Source organism: Hemitrygon akajei, chromosome 10, assembly GCF_048418815.1.
Source record: "Hemitrygon akajei chromosome 10, sHemAka1.3, whole genome shotgun sequence".
Classification (NCBI taxonomy): domain Eukaryota; kingdom Metazoa; phylum Chordata; class Chondrichthyes; order Myliobatiformes; family Dasyatidae; genus Hemitrygon; species Hemitrygon akajei.
The window spans coordinates 158,222,162-158,244,948 of record NC_133133.1 but is presented as its reverse complement, the minus strand read 5'-3'; the positions used below and the strand labels follow the sequence as shown (position 1 = coordinate 158,244,948).

Sequence of the window (22,787 nt, the reverse complement as noted above, 5' to 3'; positions counted from 1 at the left end):
TTGTGCCACGATCCCTAACATTAACTGGGGACCCCAGGTTGGGAACCCCTGAAGCAAAGGTTGCAACATTCAACTTAATTTGAAAAGAAATAGCCCCAGTCCCAGGACTTATTACTTCATAGATTATGCAATTTACAATCTCACTTTGGACCCCTGTTGGCTGCACATTTGCCACTTTGTCACCCTTGTTATCCTAGCTACCTGCCCCTTGGTTTATGTGAGTCATTGGGCATGGTGTGGTTTAAAGCGATTAAAGCATGCAGAGATGTATAGGTTACCTGACTGTGGGTGAAAAGAGTTTAGAGAGGTGAGACAAGAAGTGTCCTGCTTCGGGTGGTGATTGATCCTGCAACAGTGGCCCTGCTCTCTGCAGGATGTAATGTGTACATTTCAGTTCAGGGAATAAATCCAGATTGACACTTTATTGTTGTATTGAGAATACTTCATAGTTAGAACTATTTTGTGGGCAAGATGTTAAACTTAAGTTCTGTCTGATTGTGAAAGGTCATATTTTGATGTAGTTTGATGTAGAGAGGTGGAGTTACTTCCTACTGCTCTGGCTGATAATCACCTACAGTCAACGTTGTTAAAACAGATTATCCACTCATGGTGATACTGCTCGGTGGGAACTGTGTCTATGTAAATTGGTTTCTGCCTTTCCTGGACTATAGCAGTAACCACATTTTGAAGTACTTAACTGACCTCGAAGCATCTATATGAATGAAATCTTTCCTTATTAGTGGACAAACCAAATATGTTTATGAGATGAGTGGAGGAAGTGCAATGAAAGTGGCATTTAACATTCAAGAGTAAAAGTTACGCTGGAAAGAGATCAGGGGGCTCAGTAAGTTACTGTCATCCATGGCAAGTGTGAATTCTTCACCTCTGTCAAGGCTATCTGCACCTAAGCATCCCTTCACTGAGAATGAGGGTGAACTCGGTTATCATGCTTCAGTGACAGACACTTCATACATGCAGCAAGTGATATTTCAAATAACTCGAGCGCAACCCTGTTGTAAACACGAGTATCTCTCACTGCAGCCCACCGCAACCTATTCAGTTCAGCTTTGCTACCACTCTTGGCTGACAAAAGGCTGAAAGTTCATATCTCAAATGAAAAACAGCAAGGCCTTTTGAGAGATGGTATACTAAGCAGAGAAGTGAGCAGAAATACTAAACCTCAGCAGTGAAAAGCTTCAGTTTCAAGTCCAAAATCCTATTGTCTACATTTGGGAATACACCAGGGGACATGACAACTGCTGTAATTGTGACCGTCTTCACAACAGGAGATAGGTGACTACAGAGGGTTCATTGCCAAGGTCCCACTCAGTTGCTTCCTCTCAAAGGCTGAAGACCAGCCCCTGAATTCTACTGCAGATTCTGTCCTTTCAGGGGCACAGTGAACATCAATTTTATGCACATAACAACTCCAAGAGAAATGCAAGAAGCAGCACCAGCCATTTTACAATCTTATTAAAAGCATTTGACTCCATTAACTTGGATGGAATGTGGAATATCATCCTCAAATCTGATGCACTGAAATTCATCTCAATCTTACATTTGCTCCTGAGGGTTTGCGTGCTGTAACACTGAAAGACTCATCTACAACAAACCAGTCTCAGCCAAACAAGGCCGACTCATTGTCCTGACATTCTTCTCTAGCTTCCTTGCTTCAATCCCTGCAAAAGAAAATAGCAGAATCAAATCTCAACCTATCTTCCCCTCCTTCCCACCCACCTGCCCTGTTGGGCACTCATGCCTCATTGTGGAGGAGACTGGCATTCCCACGTTGTTTACATCAGTTAACCCAAGCCCCAAAACCCCCCAGATTGGAACCAAGTTATCCTCAGTCCTAAGAACCACACCAAATATGACACTTAACCAAGGATGCTTAAAAAGGCAATTGTGAACTAGGTATTGTTTAATTAACCAGATACGATTAGGGAGCTTAAGGTAAAGGAACCATTAGGGGACAGTGATCACAAGATAATAAATTCACCCTGCAGTTTGAGAGGGAGAAACCTAGAGTGGGGTATGGAGAGGATGATTCCAGTAATGGGAGATTTTAAGGCCAAGAAAGTGCAGCCTCAAAATAGAAGCACCTCCCTTTAGAATAGAGATGAAGAGGAATTTCTTTAGCTAGAGTGTGGTGAACCTGTGGAATTCTTTGCCACAGACAGCTGTGGAGGCCAGATCATTGGGTATACTTAAAACAGATGCATAGGTTCTTATTTAATAAGGATGACAAAGGCTACGAGGAGAAAATAGGAGAATGAGATTGAGGGGGATAATAAATGAGCTATGATTGAATGGTGGAACATACTTGATGGACTAAATGGCCTAATTCTGCTCCTATTACTTATGGTCTTATGGACCCTTTGAATACATTGCATTTCTTTTTTTGTAAGTACTGATCATTATATTCCACAGTACTATTTTTGTGCAGATATGTTCATGCATTTTATGTATTTGCTCTTCTTGGGCAGCTTTACTTTGAACATTAACTTTCTTCTCAGCTTGGGGCATGTTAGATCAACTAGCGAATTATACAAGTTATTTTATATATTGGAACTGCTATTTTTAGTTGCAAAATGCAGAAGTTATGCAGTTTGTAATAATGTTCCATGGAGTTATACATTTGGGCTATTTATTATTTAGCCACAAATCCAGTTTTAGGCTCTGAATTTTAGCATGGTAATTGCAGGCAAATGTCAGGAGGTTAGTTTTCAGATCAGAAGTTCGGTCAGCTGCCAATGAATGGATTCTTCTAATTTGTGTCAGCTGCAGAACTTTTAAGTATATTCTGCATTTGGCAAGGACATGGTTATTTAAAGAAGCTCATGGATACTGGGATAAGGAAATTTTGTAATTAGCTGCAGCAATTGAATATGTTTGTGGGTGATTATGCACTTAAACAGAAATATGGGTGAACTTAAACATACTGATTTGAGTTGCTTTTATGTTAATACAATATTTACATAAGGGGGTTTAGATCATTTCATTTACACACCTGTATCTGTTGGCGTGCTGTATGATGCAAACCATACTTACAAGCTGTAAGGAGCAGTTTGCTGAGGAACATGGGGATGAGGTTACAGCTTTAAGAATGAAAATCTTTGCTGATTGCTAAGTGTAGGTTTGGGTGTGTTGCTGCTTATCTCTTGAATCTATTCTTGAGATTATTCAGGTTAACAATTGAAGGAAGAGTGGTCACATGCCATCACACAATGCTGCAGCACTTGACACACTGACCAATCAGAATCAGAATTAGTTTTAATGTCACTGGCAGATGTCATGAAATTTGTTAACTTTGCAGCATCAGTACAATGCAATACATGATAAATATAGAAAAAATCTGAATTACTGTAAGTACATATATATATGTACATTAAATAGTTAAGTTAAAATAAGTAAAGCAAAAACAGAAATAAGTTTTAAAAAGCTGTGAGGTAGTGTTCATGGATTCAATGTCCATTCAGAAATCGGATGGAAGAGGGGAAGAAACTTCTTGAATTGCTGAGTGTGCACCTTTAGACTTCTGTACCTCCATATATACTTCATTATGAGTTGAGCAGATTTGGTTTGTTACCTAAAACACTGAAACCTTCTACAGATGACCATGGGGAGCATTCTGACAGGCTGCATCACCGTCTGGTATGGGGGGAGGATGGGGGTAGGTGGCTACTGGATAGGATCGAAGTAAGTTGCAGAACATTGCAAAATTAGTCAGTTCCATCGGGGTGCTAGCCTCCGTAGTATCCAAGACATCTTCAAGGAGCAGTGCCTCAGGCACACATTCTTCACCTGTTATTCTAACCCGTAGTTAGTCTGCATGCAAAATTGATCTGTAATGCCAATAGAAATTAGGGTACCACAGCCCATGGGAAAGGAATACAGAATTACAAGAAAACATTATTCCTGCAATGGGCAATGATGAAATTGTGCTGCAGTACTGACTTTTGCCATAGTTTTCCTATGATGAATGACATTAACCACATTTTTCTGACCCCTTAATGTTCTTAATTTTTAGTCCAATCTGATCTACCAGTCTATTTCTCTGAAGGTCTATCACATAAACAGAAAGGACAAGGTTAGGACAGGGTGGGCTGGAAATCAAAAATGATAGAAAAGAATAAGCTCTTTATGACTACAATGGGGCAAAGAACAACAAGGGTGGTGATGAAAAGAGAAGTGATGGAAATCGTGTTTCTATTAGACATCCCTCACTATTCAACTGCTTCAAGTCCTACTGCCCAATCTCCTCTTATTAAGCTCTGAGGAGAATAACACTTTTACTCTGACCCTGAAACAAAAAATAGACATTATATTCCAAAGTTTCAATTTCGAAGGCTGTACCATGATGAGCAACTATCAACAATTAAGCTTTGGTCTTCAGTAAACCACTTTCTCATAATCATAATGATCACTTATGTTAATTGCTGAACTATAATAGCTCAGTTTATTGGAAGCTGAACCACACAAATGCATTTTTATTATTGTGGACTTGACTCCATAATGCATACTTGACTCATCATCCATCTTCCATGAGAATTAAGCTCCTTCAAAGCTCTATTACCAAGGTACTAGGCACTATCATGTTTTCCTTATCTATGGTTTCAGTATATACTCACATACAGTACATTGGTATCTAGCCCACTAGCATGTTGCAAATTTGTGCTCGAATCTCTGTTCAGCCTTGTTCCTCTTGATGCTTTTAATGTCAAGTACCTTATTTAAGTACCTTGGATTTCTCCACCAGCGGAAACTATGGCCATTTGTGATGTCTATTGACTATAGTATTCAAAGGCAAAAAATATGCAGAGTTATCAATAGCCCATCATTTACCAAAGGCAATGCAATAAGCTCATAACTACAGTGTCTAGTACAATGTATCAAAAGTCATAACACATGCTCCACTCAATTCCAAAAGTTACATTTACATTTATCCTATTTTGTTCAGGCTTACACTTTTTCCAACTCTGCCTCTCGTTTTAAAGCCCTCTTTAGTATCTCCTTGCTTGTCCATGGTATAGCACCTTACAATACTTTATTCTTTTGGTGTAGTGTCAATTTTAGTCTTTTTAATGCTATACAAAATGGTTTGGAACCATTTCCAATGTTAAAGATACTGTAAATCCAAGCTGGATTTAATTTTAACAGCATTAAAATGATGAAAAAGCAATTAAACCAATGGTAAATTATGTTAAATATTTGACAAGTTTTGCAAGGTTCCTCCCTCTGTGCATTGTGCTTATAAAATGTGTGTTTAATATTTTGTGAGGGAAGAGTAGGACAAATCAGATAGCTCTTCAAAAGAGCTGGTGTAAGCCTGTTGGATTTCTTTTTTCTTGTATTATTTTACGTTTGTGCAATCTTCTGTTTTCCTAACCATGAACCAAATGTGAAATTCAAGATATGTAATGCTGTGAAGTGGTTGGGAAAAGTTGACAGACTAGATGGGGTGGAGGGCAAGATGTCATTTTTCCACTTTGCCTGAGATGGCAATTTTGGGATGTTGAAAGAATCAGTCCATGGCCTGAAAGTGCTCTAGCTGCTCTTCTTTGTCAAATATCAATGATTCCATAGCACAACGTTAAAGAAAAGCAGGGGAGTTATTCTTGATATGAGCACTTCCTATGACTAAAATTGGCTGCTGCATTTCCTATTGTATAACTGTTTTACAAAAATAACTTTATTGCCTTTAAATGCTCTCATAAACTCCTGAAGCAATGAAACTTCCAAGAAGGCACATCTTACCAACATTTTATTCTACTCCAATTGGAAGTCTTCAACCTAAAATATTTAGTTTTGTTCTCTTTTCACAAACATTGCCTGTTCTGCTGTGTTCATGACAGTTTTTGCTGTTATTACTCTAGTAATTGTTCTCTCTTTTGTATACATGTCAGCTATCCTCTGCCTTTATTGCATGTTTCAGTGCAATGTATTTTTTGTGTTACATATCCTGACCAGAACCATCAAATGTCATTCACATGATAAGCTATTCAATTCTGGAATTATTTTTGTGAACCTCTATTTCATTGTCCCCCATTAGTACCTCTCCAGCATTGTTTTCCAGTGGTCCGATAACCACTCTCACCTCTTTTTTACTCTTCGTGGATCTGAAGAAATTTGGTATCCTCTTTGATATTATTAGCTAGTTTACTTTTGTATTACATTTTTAACTTTTTAATGATTTTTTTTGTTGCCTTCTGTTGGTTTTTAAAAGGATCCCAATCCTCGAATTTCCCACTATTTTTTGCTCTATTATATGTCCTCTCTTTGGCTTTTATGTTGGCTTTAACTTCTCTTGTTCACCACGGTTGTATCATCTTTGATTTAGAATACTTCCTCCTCCTTGGGGTGTATATATCCTGTGCCTTCTGAATTGCTTCCAGAAATTCCAGCCATTGCTGCTCTGCCGTCATCCCTGCCAGTGTTCTTTCCTGATCAGTTCTGGCCAACTCCTCTCTCATGCCTCTGTATTTCCCTTTATTCCACTGTATTACTGATACATATGATTTTAGCTTCTCCTTCTCAAATTTCAGGATGAATTCACTCATGTCATGATCACTTACCCCAAAGGGTCCTTCTACCCTAAACTCTCTAATCAGTTCAGGTTCTTTGCACAGCACCCAATCTAGAATAGCTGATCCTCTAGTGGGCTTAACCTTGAGCTGCTCTAAAAAGCCGTCTCGTAGGCATCTTAGAAAGTCCCTCTCCAGTAATCCAGCACCGACCTGATTTTTCCAGTCTACCTGCATAGTGAAGACTCCTATGACTACTGCAACATTGCTCTTTGGCATGCTTTTTCTATCTGCCATTGTAATCTGTAGGCCACATCCTCACTACTGTTTGGGGGTCTGTATACAACTCCCATCAGGGTCTTTTTACCTTACAGTTCCTTCGCTCTATCCACAGTGATACAACACCTTTCATCCCTATGCCATATCTTTCTAATGATTTCATTAACTTTTTTATCACCAGAGCAACACCAACCCCTCTGCTTTCCTGCCCATCCTTTCGATACATTGAGTATCCTTGGACATTAAGCTCCTAGCTGTAATCTTTCAGTGAGTGATGCCTACAACATCACACTTGCCCATCTGCAACCGTGCTGCAAGTTCATCTACCTCATTCCATATACTGTGCACAGTCAGATACGACACCATCAGGCCTGTATTCACCCTTTTCAATTTTGTCCACCTTTTGAGTTGCAGCTCATCTTATTGACTGCAATTTTGTCCTATCAGCAGCTTCTCCTCACTACACATTGCTTCTGTTTGTAAACCAGTCACCTCATATTCAGCACCATTACCTGCCTTTCCTACAATACTACTTGCATTGAAACATAGGCAGCTCAGGACACTATTCAAACCATGCTCAACATTTTGATTCCTAACTTTGTCTGAGGTCTTACCAAAATCTGTATCCACAATCTCTCCACTAAATATTCTGGTACTTTGGCTCCTACCCACCTGTAATTCTAGTTTAAACCCCACCATACAGCATTAACATACTTTCCCACTAGGATATTAGTCCCCCTCCAGTTCAGGTACAAGCTGTCCCTTCTGTACAGATCTCACCTTTCCTGGAAAAAAGCTCAATGATTCAAAAATCTTATCCTACACCAACTTCTTAGCCATGTAGTAAACTGTGTAATGCTCCTAGTCCCAGCCTCAATAGCACGTGGCACGGGTAGCAGTCCTGAGATCACAACGCTAGAGGCCCTGCCCTTTAACATAGCATCTAACTCCGTGAACTTCCTATGCAGAACCTCATCACTCATCCTACCCATGTCATTGGTAGCTACGTGAACTACAACTTCCAGCTGTTCACCCTCCCACTTAAGAATGCTGAGGATTCGATCCGAGATATCCCAGATCCTGGCACCTGGGAGGCAACATACCATGTGGGAATCTTGTTCTGGCCCACAGAACCTCCTGTCTGTTCTCCTAACTAACAAATCCCCTATCACCACAGTATGCCTCTTCTCTCCCCTTCCCTTCTGAGTCACAGAGGCAGACTCAGTGCCAAAGATTCAACCACCGCAACTCTCTGCTTGGTCATTCCACATGCCAGTACCCAAAGTGATATATCTATTGTTGAGGGGGATGGCCGCAGCAGTATTCTGCACTGGCTTCTTATCCCCTTTCCCCCTCAGGTCACCAAGATTCCTGTGGGCTGCGCCTTGGGTATAACTACCTCTTTATATGTCTTATATATCACCCCTTCAGCCTTCTGAATGATCCAAAGTTCATCCAGTTCCAGCTCCAACTCCTTGACGCGGTTTGTTCGAAGCTACAGCTGGATATAGTTCTCACAATTGTAGTCGTCAGGGACACTGGAGGTCTCCTCCCACAAGAGCAGGATTTCACTGTCCTGCCTGTCATCCCTACTGTTGTAGCTGAGCAGATATAAAGAAGAGAAGGAAAAAAAAAACTTGAGCTTTATCGTCCTTTGCTTTCTTTGAGTGAAGCTTCTCTTCGCTGAAGCCTCAAAGAGCTAAAGCCTTATGATTACTACTCTATGTCAACTCTGACAATGGCCTCTGCTCTTGCCCCCTCCTTTCTTTAATTTACTCTTACTAATCAATCCCAAAAGCTAATTGTTTGCTGGTTAAATCTCTATTACAATGCTGTAACCTGCTCCTGCCTTTTAAACTTGGGCAGTGAACCTGATTGAAGTCCCCTCCTCTCCAACTTTCCGATGTCTGGATTACCTGCTGGTAAAAGCTCTACATCCTTCAGTAAAACAAGTCATTGGATGCTGCGGCTGAAATCCATATACCTTGGGTATCCCATTCACATCGGTGAAAGGGCCAAGAAGCAGATGACATTAAAGACAACACAGAAGTTTTATCAAACCTTTCAAAAGGTAATCAGATACAGTTCTGAAGGAAGTAAATAGTCATAAGAATATAAGAAAGGACCTGGAACTACAAATGATCAGATGGTTTTTACAGAAGTAAAACTGGTGCCACTTTGATGGATTGAGTGATCTACTTCTATGCTGCTAAAAAAACAATGACTAGTTTCTTTCTACTGTGCAAGTGGAACTATTTTATCTATTAAAAATCTTCACAATTTTAATAGGATACTTTAGAGTCACAGATTTACAGAGCACAGACAACCACATGGACCATGTTGCCTAGGGATATGAACCTGATTTCTGATTCTGATCATTCCATTTGCCTGCATTTGGCCCATATCTCTTTAAACTAGGGGTTCCCAACCTTTTTTAAGCCAATACTATTATGGAAGGGGTCTATGGACCCCAGTTGTGAACCCCTGATCTAAAGCTTTTCTAACCGTGTGTCTGGTCAAATGTCTTTTAAACTTTGTAATTGTACCTGACTCTACCACTTTCACTGTCAGCTCAAGCCATTACCCTTAGGGTGAAGAAGTTGCCCACTTTGAAATCTTTTCCCTTATCTTTATTCTACGGTCTTACACTCCCCTATCCTGGGAACAAGATTTTGACTATTCACATTATCTATGCCATATGATTTAGTATGACTTTATAAGATCACCCCTTAGCCACCAATGCATCAGGGTTAAAAGTCTCACCTGTTCAGTCTTTCAAGCATCATCCTAATGAATCTCCTCTGCATTAATGAGAAAAAAATCCCAGCAACTTCAGCCCCCTCTGTTGATGGTATCCTGCACTTTTCAAAATAAAGACTAGAACTAAGCGCAAATTTCACCTCTTGGGAATTAATCTGGAGAATCAAAAATTATAGTTATTAAAGAAAAGAAACTTCTTTAATTTTCATTAATACTAATTTAAACAAGATCTTCAAAGCCATGGTACAGTATTTTTCAGAAGATTAATGTACAATTTTTGAAATGTGCTCACAAGAAGCAGGAAATTGTAATTTGTATTAGAGATAATACTTCATTAAAGCGCAGAAATACATCTACTTAGTGCACTTCAGAAGACATTATAAAAATGACCTTGGGACCTGCTATTTTTACACTTGAATACAAAAGCTTTGCCAGTTCAGAAAGAGAAAGATGAATCTCCATAACGAATTAATCTCATAAATGCAGTAAAGCATCTGTTATTAGTCCAGTAGAAAAAAGGTCAGCATTTATATGGTATGTAGAAAAAATACACTTCAACACCAGTGTAGTTTTGTGGTAGGAATAAATGCGATGTCCTGAGGCTACTTACCATGTATTAGCTACTGCAAATCTAAGGAGCAAATTAAAAATGCACAATGTCATATATTTATTTACAGTAGAACTATACAGCACTGTTTTGAAGTCTGTGTTGATGAAAGTCTGGCCTTCTGTATGTAAATATAAGCAACAAAAGGAGCTATAGAAATGAGTAATAAAAATGACCAATACATGTTTTGAAAGAGGAAGAACAAACAGTGTATTATCCAGAAAGACCCTGGAGGAAAATGTGGCAGATGACAATTGGGTAAATGGTTGCTACTCAGTAACAAGGCAGGGGAGTGCTTTCTCGGTAGCATTCATGACAAATAGACTATGCAGAATTATTGCAGTGATCAAACTGAAGAAAAAGTGACGTCTTTCTAAATCAGGAACTCTCTGAAGTTGTTGTCACACTTATAATGGGAGAATAGACTAGTCTGTGCCAATTAGATCCTTTAACATTCCTTATCAGTTTATAAAGTCTTCTGCTTGGCTCTATCGCTAGCATTCTTCTGAAGTCTGACTGTAGAAAGATAATACTGGAGAGAGCTGAGGAACTGTTGTCCTCAACAACTTCAAGTGAACCACGTACTTCTGCGATCCAGAATGCCACACATTTCGGAATATGCATATTACAAGGTGAGAATTAGGTACATTTTCAGAATATTTCCAGCTGGTTATAGCAATGATTTGCTAAATTCATATATTTTAAAGCTTTTGCATGCAGACTGAAGCATTCATGATTCCCTCCCCACTCCCCAACCTTCTTTTCCACCTCCACCACCACCACCATTACTATAGTTCAGCAGTCTCTTAGTTTCTAGTGCTACAGTGATGCCATAGAAAAGGTTTTGTTTTTAGTATCGTTTCTAGTCTACAGCACATAAATTTTTAAGTCACTTGCTCGGAGATAAATCTCTGCTTTTCAGTACATTGCTCCTTTGGGGAAACAAAGGTTATTATCTTTGCTATGTTTAAATATCCAAATACTAATTTCAGTGATCAAACAGATTTTATTATACTGAAGAGTATGGAATTTAGATTCTTTTCATCATGTGTTGCAATACATCAAATAAAAGAAACTTTAATATGGCTTCGAAAGTAGAAATGAAACTCCTGGAACATCACAGAGTTGATATGTCATGAGGGAATCAGACATTATTCAGTGGGTTATATCTTTGAATGCACTCATGACTATGGTAATCATTGTTTTTTCTATTTAAAACTGTTTTTGGACATTCCCATACATCAAAGTAAAAGCAGAATAGTAGATTATGCTTATACACAACAATGATCTTCCTTGTTTTTCAGTGTCAACTCTGTTAATGTAAACCAAACATCAATATAGTAGACTTTGGAGAAGCTGAAGACTTGTTTTGTTTTCTGATGTTGTAGAGTGCTGGAGGCCACAAATATATTTGCAATGTGTAACTGTACACAGTGGTCCTGTGCTCTATAACCGTCGACATGCGATGTTAACAAGGTTAAGAAAAAACTTTCACACTATTTTCAACAGGTCCAGACACACCTGGAAAACTCGACAAAGTTTCATATCCACCAGACGCAGAGGCAGCAGGTGAAACAGTACCTGGCACTGGGCACCAAGCTTTCCAATCAGAGCCTTCCCATTTCTCACTCACATCCAGGAGAGTCTGTTGGGGCACCTCCTGTTATGAGAAATGGTCATATCCCCTCTGGCAGTGAAGGTAGTATGCCTGACAGTCCAGTTACACTGCTGTCCCTAGGAACCAATCATGAAAATGAGGTAATTTTTCTTTTACTATATTTGAGTGCTTTTCTTACATGCAATTAGAATGCAAAATTGTTAAGGGCTCTTCAGTGTTAATTTAATGTTGTATTAATGCTTGAAAATTGCATGCAGGGCCTATTTGAAGGAACATATGAACTTCTTGTCGGTCATGAAACAAGTTAGTTCATCTTTTCCTCTACATCATTCCCATTGTTATAATTTTAGAACTACTAATAAGGATCCAGCACAATTCTAATTTAGCTTGCGTACGTACTGAAATGTTTCATACTTAGGTGCTGTTTTATATAAAAATGACCAAATGACAAAGCTACTTATTTAACCATAAACAGGAAAGTGATGTAAAATTTTGCAAGCTCTGTAATTCCATCATTTGGCTGTGCATTATTCAAACTACATTGTTTCCATGATATAACAAAACCTCACAATGTAAGAAGAACTCAAGCATGGGCAGAAGGAACATTTCTGGTAATTTAAGAAGATATTGTATTGACCTCATTGGATTCCTTTAACTTAGAGTAATTTAGAGAGCAATGTGCAAGTAATCTAATTCCATCCACTTGGTGCATGAATCATATCAAATATGATTCTTCTAGTACTATCCCCATCTCAAATAACATTAGTACCATCCCCATCTTAAGTAAGATTAGCAAATATATTTTATTGAAGCCAAAACACTTTCAACTTGTAATAAATTTAGCTTAAGGTATGCTTTCCAACGTTTATATATTAACATGTTTGAGTTTTCATTATCTACAAATGGCGGGTGAAATACAGTAACAAATATAAGCTCAAGGCAGAAGGGCCTATGTAATTTCCCACATGTTGCACATTTGGGGATTTCTGATATTCTCTTGAAGAGTCAGTTATATTATTGTAACTGGATGAATGTTTAACTCCTAAATAGAAACATAGAAGTTTGTTAAAATTCCAATGTCTGAATTTCATTTCCTTAAAAGTAACTTGAACCAATGATAAATACCAAATTAAGTTCTGAAAGAAAGCATTTATAAAAATAGTTTCCAAATTGTTTTAAATCTATTTTAAACCTTCCTTGTTTTGCACTATCTTCATTTTAAAGGACAAATTGGAGACGTTTCTCAAGTTCTCAATTAGACCAACGTTAAACCATTTTTTAATGATAGATTTAAGTGGATAGGGTGTCTTTTGTATCATCTATTCTTTCTGCAGTAATGTTCCCAATCTGAAGCATTTCTTGGAATTTCATTGAATTTTAACCATTTTAATTATGATTTATTACTTTCAATGTTTGCTACTCTCACAGGAATTTAAAGGAACAAGTTTTAAATGTCTTATGATAATTTTCTCAGTAGCTTTTTGGACTTCTCTGTACCTTAAAATGCTTCATGGTCTATCATCACTGCTCATAGAGAAGAACGTGAGAATGGCCAAAGAAAATATTCTCATCCAATCTTCTCCATAATTCCTCTTCACTACCTCTCTGAGGGAACTGTCAAGAATGAAAACAACAGCAGAAGCTTACAGTCATAAACTTATATTTTTGTTTCATTAAAAGGTAGCTACAGAATGCGGAATTCCCATATCACTCTCTCCTTGTGCTGAATGACAAGCACACAAAATCTGCAAATTTAACAATAAGTTTACTAAACTGAGCTGAGGAAATGCTGAATTAAAGAAAAGCATGACATCAAACAGAAATATTGACATTAAGACATTTGTTAGATAAATGGATATATAGGGTATCTGTGTAAGTGATAAATATTTGTGCAATCGGACAATATCAGCAAGTCCACTGTGGAAAGGGTGAGCAATTTCAAGTTATTCTTTGTCAACATCTCAAAGGATCTATTCTTGGCCCACCATATTGATTTGGTCATGACAAAGACATGTCATTATTTATACTTCATTAGGAGTTGGAGGAGATTTGTTATATCAACAAAGACACTAACAAATTTCTACAGATGTATTGTGAAGAACATTCTGTCTGGCGACAACACCTTCTGATATGAAAATGCCAATGCTCTTGATTGAAAGAGGCTGCAGAGGGTTATAGACTCAATCAACTCTTATACAGTCACAACCCTCCCACTATAGAAGACATCTTCAAAATACGGTGGTTTAAGAAGCTAGCATCCAACACTCAGGACCTCACTGGGATATGCCCTCTTTTCATTATAACCATCAGTGAGGTTCAAATCAAATCAAATGGTTCAATTTAATATCAGAGAATGTATTGAGTATACAGTTTGAAATTTATACTCTTTGCAGATATCCATAAAAGAAGAAACATAATAGAATGAATGATAGAAATATCAGAACCCGAAAGCCCCCCCAATTGTAAAAGCAGCTGTAGAAGCATTGGCGTTTCTCCCCCCAATTGTACCAGCAGAAGCACAGACCCACTCAGCCCCCAACCCCCACCATGCAAGCAATAGTTCTCAGGAACCTTAAGACTTACACTTAGGGACAGCTTCTTCCCCTTTGCTATCAGATTTCTGAAAGGTCCATGAACCCAAAACACTACATCACTATTCTTCTTTTGCACAATTATTGTTCGAGTTTTTAAATGATAAATTACAGCAAGATAAGCCGTATTAGCCCTTGCCCTTCCCTTGGACAGCATCGGTGGCATGGAGAGGGGAGACTTGCTGCTTGGGCAACTGCCGGTCTTCCATACAACCTTGCCCAGGCCTGCATCCTGGAGAGACTAAAGCAAGACTTTCCAGGCGCAGATCCATGGTCTCAGGAGACTAACGGATGCCATCCACCAACTGTAAGATGTTCTGCTTGCATCGGACTGCTGCCACAAAACAATACATTTCATTACTGATGTCAGTGACAATAAACTAACTCTGATTCTGATACACTTCCTTCTGATATTTTGAATTTGAGGGCCTGCATTGAAGATTGCAGTCACAATTACACAAAAGCATGTGTTTCCCACAAATTATATGAAGACATTAAATTATCATCAGTAAATAGAAAAATAATTATATGTAAATACGGAAGTGAAATTATTTGAGAAGACAGTCAGTTGGGAACACCCCAATGACCAATTCTCATTGACTTTTGGACCAATGCCAAAATCCAACTATTAATTCACATCAACAATTATCCAAAGCCCCTGAATTAACTGCTTTAACAGATCTGTGTTATTACCTTGGCTAATGGCTCAATTTTTTTTTAGTAAAACCTATAAATTTGATTAGCGTTTATTAGTTAACCATGTAAAAACACAGTCTCAAAATGGAGGGGCATCCTCTTAGAACAGAGATGGGAAGAAATTTCTTTAGCCAGAGAGTCGTGAATCTGTGGAATTCTTTGCTACAGGCAGCTGTAGAGGCCAAGACTTTATGTATAGTTAAGGCAGAGGTTGATAGATTCTTGATTGGTCAGGGCATGAAGGGATACGGGAAGAAGCCAGGAGACTGGGGCTGAGAGGAAAACTGGATAAACCATGATGAAATGGCGGAGCCAACTCAATAGGCCAAATGGCCTAATTCGGCTCCTGTATTGTATGGTCTTCTGGTAAGTAAATAGCCACTACAGTGACTTTACACTGGGACTCTGATTTGTTTTTAATTGCCATTTTAAATGAAACTGTGGGCACCATATTCTGATTGTTGCTTTAACCTGCACATCACATTGACTTTTAGATGGACGATGTCATTGATGATATAATCAGCTTAGAATCAAGTTGCTTTAATGAGGATTCTCCCAGCTATATGGAGCCATCTTCTCTAATACACAACACAGTAAGTACTGACAAAGCATGAATAGACAAGTATAGTGACCAAAAGGCTGGCGGGGCAGTGTGTAGGGAAAACTAATATTGCAGCATTTTGTTGGATGAAGCAATCAATTGCAATGATTCTATGCCTGTTCCTGAAAGTAGGAATTTAAAATAGCTCGCTGAACTGTCCATTGCGCATAATTCCATGCCGTCTCCTTCTCCCCAACACTCATGTATTTAAAACAACACACACAAAATATTGGAGGAATTTGGCAGGTCAGCCAGCATCTATAGAAATTAATAAATTATCAACATTTTGGGCTGAAACCCTTCTTCAGGACTCAAAAGTTGATATTTTGGTCCACGACCCTTCTTTTTAATCCCATTTATATGCTGCATAGGCATCATTGAGACATTTCTGTTAAACCTGCTACAGTGAGGTAAATGCCAGAGGCATTGCTTTGTATTCAAGGGACGTGCTTGTGACCGTGTTAAATTCACTTGCTGATTGCTGCTACAGTTATGAAATTGTACTGATATTAAAGCATAAAATCAAAATTATGCTTTCAAAAATATTTCACTGAGGCTTTTTAATCCATTGATCAGACTGCACTTTGGAGTACTGTGAGCAGCTTTGGGCCCTTTATCTAAGAAAGGATGTGTTGGCATTGGAAAGAGTCAAGCGGAAGTTTATGAGAATGATCTTGGGAATGAAAGGGCTAACGTATGAGGAATGTTTGATGCCTCTAGGCCTGTACTTGCCAGAGTTTAGAAGAATGGGAAGAGGATCTCTTTGAAACCTATTGAATATTGAAAAACATAGAGAGAGTGAATATGGGGAGGATGGTTCCTTTAGTGTGGGAGTCTAGGACCGGAGGGCGCCACCTCACAATAGAAGAACATCCATTTAGAACAGAAATGTGGAGGAATTTCTTTAACTAGTAAGTGGAGAATCTGTGGAATTCATTGCCGTAGATGGCTGTGGAGGCCAAGTGATTGGGTATATTTAATGTGAATGTTGATAGGTTCTTCATTAGTGAGGATCTCAAAGGTTACAGGGAGAAGGCAGGAAAATAGGACTGAGAGAGATAATAAAACAGCCATGATGAAAAGGAAGAGCAGACTTGATAGGCTGAATGGCTTAACTTAGTTCCTATGTTTTCATGGTTTTGTACATTTGGAGAGAAGGTTTGCTTATTGATTGAATGAAAACTCAGCCAGGAAGCTTTTTACTTCATAAGTTTTGGTATTAATTTTTGCTGTATGAAAGCTCATGAAAGTTTATGGTGGTTAAAGCTATTCTGAAGACGTTTGTATGGACCGGCTGCCACACAGCCAGTGACCAGTAGTCTAAAATTCATCGAAACCATTTACAGTTTCTTGCAGATTGCTTTTCCCATTTATCCCAGGATCCCTTCAGACTTGCATCAGACAGCCAGCTTTTTTAATGTTCTCCTCTCACCTGCCCTATCCCCTCACCTGTAACTTTTTCAGTCAGGGAGCCAAGGAGTAACCTCAGCTCATTTCCAGGCATGAAGCTGCAGAAGGTGGCTCATCACCACCTAACCGTCACACTCACCAACTCATAACACGGACACGACTGAGTAGATCTGTGGCAGAACTCACACGTGAATCCTCGCTGGGGCAAGAATGTCTTGCAGTCAAGCCAAAGGCAAAGAGTAGTTAGTGCGCCATCTCTCCAGAGAGTGAAGTTATTCTGGTGGGCTCATGAGGAAAACAGCCTTTAAGCAGGAATTGATGAGCATGCACATTGATATGTTTTGGGCACTGCTCATGTCTCTGAAAGCTTTGAGAACCCACAGAGAGGGAAACTCTGTGTTGTCAATCCTCTCTACACAAACAGGAGGTCAATTCCCCTTTTCTTGGGGGCATAGGATCTGAGATATTTGTGACAAAAATCAAATAATTTGTATTTTGTTAAAAAAAAATTCAGGACACTGTTTATGCATGAAAATTCACATGTACATAATACAGAACAATCAAATCAATGTTTTCTTTACCAATTCTGCTATATTACTGTGGTGAACTACATATACCTGTCTGGACACGCCCCCCTGCTGACTGCTCCTGTGGCTCCTCCCACAGACCCCTGTATAAAGGCGATTGGAGGCACTGCTCCCCCCTCAGTCTCCAGGATGTTGTGTGATGGTCTCTTGCTGCTAACCGTGGTCTCTTGCAGCTAATAAAAGCTTATCATTCGCCTCCCGTCTCCGAGAGTTATTGATGGTGCATCAATTTTATTAGCTGCAATTTTAAAACATGAAGAGCATTTTACAACCAGATAAATTGGACATTGATCCTCAATCTCCTGAAGCAGCTATTGCCTTTGAACTCTGGGTTGCATGCTTCCAATCGTACCTGGAAGAGTAACTGAGCCTGCTATCATGCACAGAGTTCTCCTCTCCAGAGTCAGTCCGCGGGTATACTCCCTTATCAGGGACCTGCCGACCTACCAAGGGGCACTGGACGCCCTCAAAAGACAGCACCTGCGGCCGGTGAACACCGTCTACGCAAGACATCGCCTAGCGACGCGGCGGCAGCAACCCGTCGAGCCGAGCGCTGAGTTTGTCTGGGCCCTACAAACACTCGTGCGGGCCTGCAACTGCAGGGGACTGACGGCGGAATAGCATGCAGAGCTCCTGGTATGAGATGCCTTCGTTACGGGGATCAGGTCAGTGTACGTGCGCCAGTGGCTGCTGGAAAACACTGATCTTACCTTACAGTCGGTGATCGAGCTGGCTGACACGCTGGAGGCTGCTTTGCACAACGCTGATGCTGTCCAGCTGCGCGATCCCCCACCGGTCCCATGGATGCTGCAGACCCCGCCACCCGCCGGCGAATCGACCACAGCTGCTGCCAGTTGCGAGCCCGTGAACTCCCCGCAATCGACCATGGCTCCTGCCAGTCGCAAGTCCGCGCAGTGTTACTTCTGCGGACTCGAAAAGCACCCCTGAAAATGCTGCCCGGCCTGAGAAGCTACCTGCTCCAGCTGCGGAAAGAAGAGCCACTTTGCCAAGGTCTGTAAGTCTAAACCACGAGCGGGGTCGAGCAGTGCTGTGTGCGAGGCATGGGGGTCGCCATCTTGGTCGCCGCCATCTTGCCTGCCCACCTCGTGCGAGGCATGGGGGCGGCCATCTTTGTCGGCGCCACCTCGCCCCTCCTCCAACCCACGGGTGCTTACCAGGCACCAAGACGGCGATTCAACTCTGGCCTCCGTAACCCTTGACCAAAGCGCTCCACACCAGCTTGCAAGGTCAATGATGGACATCCTGGTGGAGGGGCACAGGACTAGCTGCCTGTTTGACACGGGCAGCACTGAGAGTTTTATTCACCCGGACACGGTGCAACGCTGCGGACTCGTGACACAGCCAGTAAGCCAGAGGGTCACCATGGCTTCTGGATCGCATTCCACAGACATCCGGGGGGGTTGTGTAGCGACATTGGTGGTGCAGGGCACAGAATATCGGAACTTTGCGTTCCTGGTCATGCCTCGACTGTGCGCACCTGTGCTATTGGGGCTGGACTTCCAGAGCCACCTGAAAAGTGTGACAATGGAGTATGACGGGCCCCTCCCACCATTCACTGTCAGAAATCCTCAGTTTTGTGGGGCTTCATTATATACCCCACTACTGACCACATGCACACACCGACCCGCACATCCCACCCAACAGCATGCCAACAGCCGCGCTACTGACACCACTTGCAGCCTCTCCACCCTCAAGATCTCTCCCCCACTGCTGTTCGCCAACCTGACCCCTGACTGTAAACCTGTGGCAGCTAAAAGCAGGAGGTACAGTGCGGGGGACAGGGCCTTCATTCAGTCGGAGGTGCAGCGGCTGCTCGGGGAGGGGATCATTGAGCCAAGCACAAGCCCTTGGAGGGCCCAGGTGGTCGTTGTTCGGACAGGGCAGAAAAATAGAATGGTCGTGGACCATCAATAGGTTCACGCAGCTTGACGCGTACCCCCTACCCCGCATCGCGGATATGGTCAACCAGATAGCTCAGTACAAGGTGTACTCGACCATAGACCTGAAATCCGCTTATCACCAGCTCCCCATCCACCCGGAGGACCGCCCCTACACCGCCTTCGAGGCGGGCAGCAGGCTCTATCACTTCCTGTGCATCCCCTTCGGTGTCACGAATGGTGTCTCTGTCTTCCAGAGGGAAATGGACCGGATGGTGGACCAGTGCCAACTGAAGGCCACGTTCCCATATCTGGATAACATCACCACCTGCGGTCACGACTGGCAGGATCACGACACTAACCTCCAATTGGAACTCCCTCTTCCCACCACCCTCAGAGCCCTCAAATGGTGCCTGGGCTTCTTTTCCTATTATGCAGACAAGGCCCGCCCCCTGGTCAAGTCCACCGCATTTCCCCTCTCAGCCGAGGCCCGCGCGGCCTTCAGTCGCATTAAAGGGGACATTGCCAAAGCAACGATGCATGCGGTGGATGAGACCATTCCCTTCCAAGTAGAGAGTGACGCCTCCGACTTCGCGCTGGCTGCTACCCTCAATCAGGCAGGAAGGCCGGTAGCATTCTTCTCTCATACCCTTCAAGGCCCTGAAATTCTGCACTCTGTGGTGGAGAAAGAAGCCCAGGCCATAGTGGAAGCTATTAGGCACTGGAGGCACTATCTCGCCGGTAAAAGGTTCACCTTGCTGACCGACCAGCGCTCAGTTGCGTTCGTGTTGAGCAACCAACAGCGGGGCAAAATCAAAAATAATAAAATTTTGCTGTGGAGAATAGAACTCTCCGCCTACAACTATGATATCCTGTACTGGCCTGGAAGGCACAATGACCACCTGATGCCCTATCCCAGGGAGCGTGTGCCAGCGCACAGCTCGGCCGGCTATACGCCCTCCATGCAGATCTTTGCCACCCTGGGGTCACCCGATTTTACCATTTCGTGAAAGTCCGGAACCTGCCTTACTCCCTTGAGGACATCAGGACGATGACAAGAGACTGCCAAGTCTGCGCTGAGTGCAAACCGCACTTCTACCGTCCTGAAAAGGTGCAACTTATCAAGGCCACCCGCCCCTTTGAGCGACTGAGTGTCGACTTTAAGGGCCCCCTTCCCTCCACCGACCGCAATGTCTACTTTCTCAAAATAATCGATGAGTACTCGCGGTTCCCCTTTGCCATCCCCTGCCCCGACACCACTGACACGTCCATCATAAAAGCCCTGCACCAGCTCTTCACTCTGTTTGGATATCCCTGCTATATCCACAGTGATAGAGGGTCCTCCTTTATGAGTGACGAGCTGTGCCAGTACCTGCTGACTAGGGGCATTGCTACTAGTAGGACCACGAGTTATAATCCCCGGGGAAATGGATAGGTGGAGAGGGAGAATGCCACAGTGTGGAAGGCCACACTCTTAGCCCTTAGGTCAAAGGGATTGCCAGTCTCTCGATGGCAGGAGGTCCTCCCTGAGGCACTCCACTCCATCTGCTCCCTGTTATGCACGTCCACCAATGCCACCCCTCATGAGCGACTCTTTTCTTTTCCCAGGAGGTCTGCCACTGGGACCACCCTACCAGTTTGGCTGACATCCCCAGGGCCAGTGCTGCTCTGGAAACATGCGAGGAGCAATAAATACTCCCTGATGGTTGAGAGGGTTCACCTCTCAGTATGCCTACGTGGTCTTACCTGATGGGCGGGAGGACACGGTCTCCATCCGCAACCTGGCACCCGCAGGAGCATCAGACCCCTATCCCGAACACTCCACGGTGACTATGAACCCCGTACCCACCGAGGTGTATACCCACAAGACACCGCGCACACCAAGCCCTACACAGACTCCTCACGACACTCCCATACCAGGCGCCTCACACACACATGAGGGATTACTGACGCCTAATGTGCTGACACCTCAAGTCAGGCCAGAGCCAGCACAACTACCGTCACCGGTGCAATCACTACCAGTGCTACGTAGATCGCAGCGACAGATTCGACCACCTGATAGACTTAACCTGTAAATATACTTGTAAGAAACTTCGCCCCATGGGGACTCTCTTTTAAAACAAAGGGGGGATGAATGTGGTGAACTACATATACCTGTCTGGACACGCCCCCCCCGCTGACTGCTCCTGTGGCTCCTCCCACAGACCCCGGTATAAAGGCGATTGGAGGCACTGCTCCTCCCTCAGTCTCCAGGATGTTGTGTGGTGGTCTCTTGCTGCTAATCGTGGTCTCTTGCAGCTAATAAAAGCCTATCGTTCGCCTCCCATCTCCGAGAGTTATTGATGGTGCATCAATTACTTAACATTAAAACATGTTCAATTAATACAACCAGTGAGCAAATAACCCAGTGGGATTTAATACTGATTCCAGTTAATGGTGCAAGGTTCCTAAACTATGGCCCTTCCCCACAATGTTCAGTGCATGCCTTAATCACATAGTCTGCACTTTAGTGCATGCCAATTGTGGTACTAAGTCATGGACTATAACTTCCTACGAATTATCATTCAGAATTATCCACAGTAAATTACAGAATTGCTACAGGAGGCCATTTAGCTCTGTCCACAAATACTATCTATTTGGGCATTCCATTTATTCCCGTTCCCCAACTGTTCTTCAAATTCTGTCCATCCTTTTCACTTTCAAAAGCCTTGATTGACATTCTGCTTCTATCACAGGTACTGAGCACCAGTTCACCATCCCTCCTTGTCAGTGGTGTTCCTCACATCTCCTTCTTTTCCCCTTTAATCTGCAATCAGTTCAAATCTAAGGCCCTTGACCCTTGTGTCTTTCTCCAATACACACAGTCCCTCTCCCTTTATCCTCTCTAAATCAGTCATAATCTTCAATGCAGTTATCAAGAATCCTGCTTTCAATGTTCCCTGCTTCAAGAGAACTTAATTCATGATAAACCCTTTGCCTGTCTGACTGGGATGCTTCAGTGGCTCTGTGAGTCTGCTAACTCAAAATAGCTTTAAAACGACAGTTTGAAACCCATACAATGCAATTTTCATTTAAGTAGAATGCAAATTGTAAATCTATGCTTCTACATAAAAAAACACATGTCTTTCAAAAGTTTCTATGAATTTCAAAATTATCTGTAAGTAGATATATTCTTGAAATGTTTCATAACCATTATGATTACTTGAGGGACAGAAA

The 22,787-nt window shown here is 41.9% G+C and overlaps 1 protein-coding gene across 4 annotated transcripts in view; it reads left to right on the top strand.

Annotated features, from left to right (window-relative positions):
- The window catches only part of tfec (transcription factor EC), an 88,872-nt gene that overhangs the window by 47,522 nt on the left and 18,563 nt on the right, over positions 1-22,787 (top strand). For 3 of the 4 annotated variants that reach the window (XM_073059500.1, XM_073059501.1, XM_073059499.1), the window contains exons 2-3: positions 11,680-11,928; positions 15,570-15,668. In XM_073059500.1, the coding sequence (XP_072915601.1) occupies positions 11,836-11,928; positions 15,570-15,668 (192 nt within the window). In that variant the 5' untranslated portion in view covers positions 11,680-11,835. Of the gene's footprint in view, positions 1-10,742; positions 10,803-11,679; positions 11,929-15,569; positions 15,669-22,787 lie in introns of those variants that run through there. The other variant, XM_073059498.1, reaches the window with a different exon arrangement.